Here is a 949-nt window from a genome sequence, read left to right on the forward strand (position 1 = left end):
GTAAAGCTAATTCCTGAGAAGCAGAGCATTGACTGGTTGACAGCCGAAACATTTGCTACATTGTTTAATCACCTGCTTCAATTAAATAAATAATATTTAGAGTGCTTTTTGTATTTTTTTAGATAACGATTATAACCCTGGTGCATGTGTGTTTTATTTTAGCGACTCACTGTATCTCCGTCCTGTCCAGCGGTGCCATTCATCGGTGGAGTCATGTCCACCTCCACACTGTTTGGCAGATTTTTATCTGTAACACAAACAGAAAGGTAATAAGTCAAGTGTGTTTGTTTTCACTAAATGTCCAGATTATGCAAATTAACCACATACTGTACATGCAAAAGTCCCCACATAAACCCTTCTACGGCAGATCTAGCATACTGTAGTCTTTAGCCGCTGTTCTTTTTTCAGAATGTAGAAGGTTACATTACCAACTTCCCAGATATTTCCATTCAAGCCCTCACAAATGTACCTTTATATAGTACAGTATTTACAGTTTTTTAAGGTATCTGAAAGATTAGCACATTCTAGCCAATGTATATGTCTAAAAAAAAAAACTTGTATTATCACGGTAGGTTGTAAGTGGAGAAATACTGGCAAAAATGGAGTACACTCTTAAAAATAAAGCTGCTTCACGATGCCATAGAAGAACCTTTTTGTCTAAATGGTTCCATAAAGAACCTTCAACATCTGAAGAACCTTTCTGTTCCACAAAAGCTTCTTTGGGGCGAAAGAAGGTTCTTCAGATTATAAAAAGGCAAGAAAGAGATGGTTCTTTAAAGAACCTTTGACTAAATGGTTCTTTGTGGAACCAAAAATGGTTCTTCTATGGCATCGCTTGAAGAACCTTTTGAAGCACCTTTATTTTTAAGAGTGCAGATGGGTTTGAACGGGTTAAATATGTTCCGTGTTCACATCAAAGCTGCTCTCAATCGCCCTGCTTTTGATGCTA

The 949-nt window shown here is 37.1% G+C and overlaps 1 protein-coding gene across 1 annotated transcript in view; it reads right to left on the minus strand.

Annotated features, from left to right (window-relative positions):
• The window catches only part of LOC107566252 (sodium/potassium/calcium exchanger 2-like), a 51,338-nt gene that overhangs the window by 10,950 nt on the left and 39,439 nt on the right, over window positions 1-949 (minus strand). Inside the window, exon 6 of the mRNA XM_016251642.1 lies at window positions 171-247. Within this exon, the coding sequence (XP_016107128.1) occupies window positions 171-247 (77 nt within the window). The remainder of the gene's footprint in view (window positions 1-170; window positions 248-949) is intronic.

The sequence above is a fragment of the Sinocyclocheilus grahami genome, unplaced genomic scaffold (assembly GCF_001515645.1).
Source record: "Sinocyclocheilus grahami isolate Dianchi unplaced genomic scaffold, SAMN03320097.WGS_v1.1 scaffold1064.1, whole genome shotgun sequence".
Classification (NCBI taxonomy): Eukaryota; Metazoa; Chordata; class Actinopteri; order Cypriniformes; family Cyprinidae; genus Sinocyclocheilus; species Sinocyclocheilus grahami.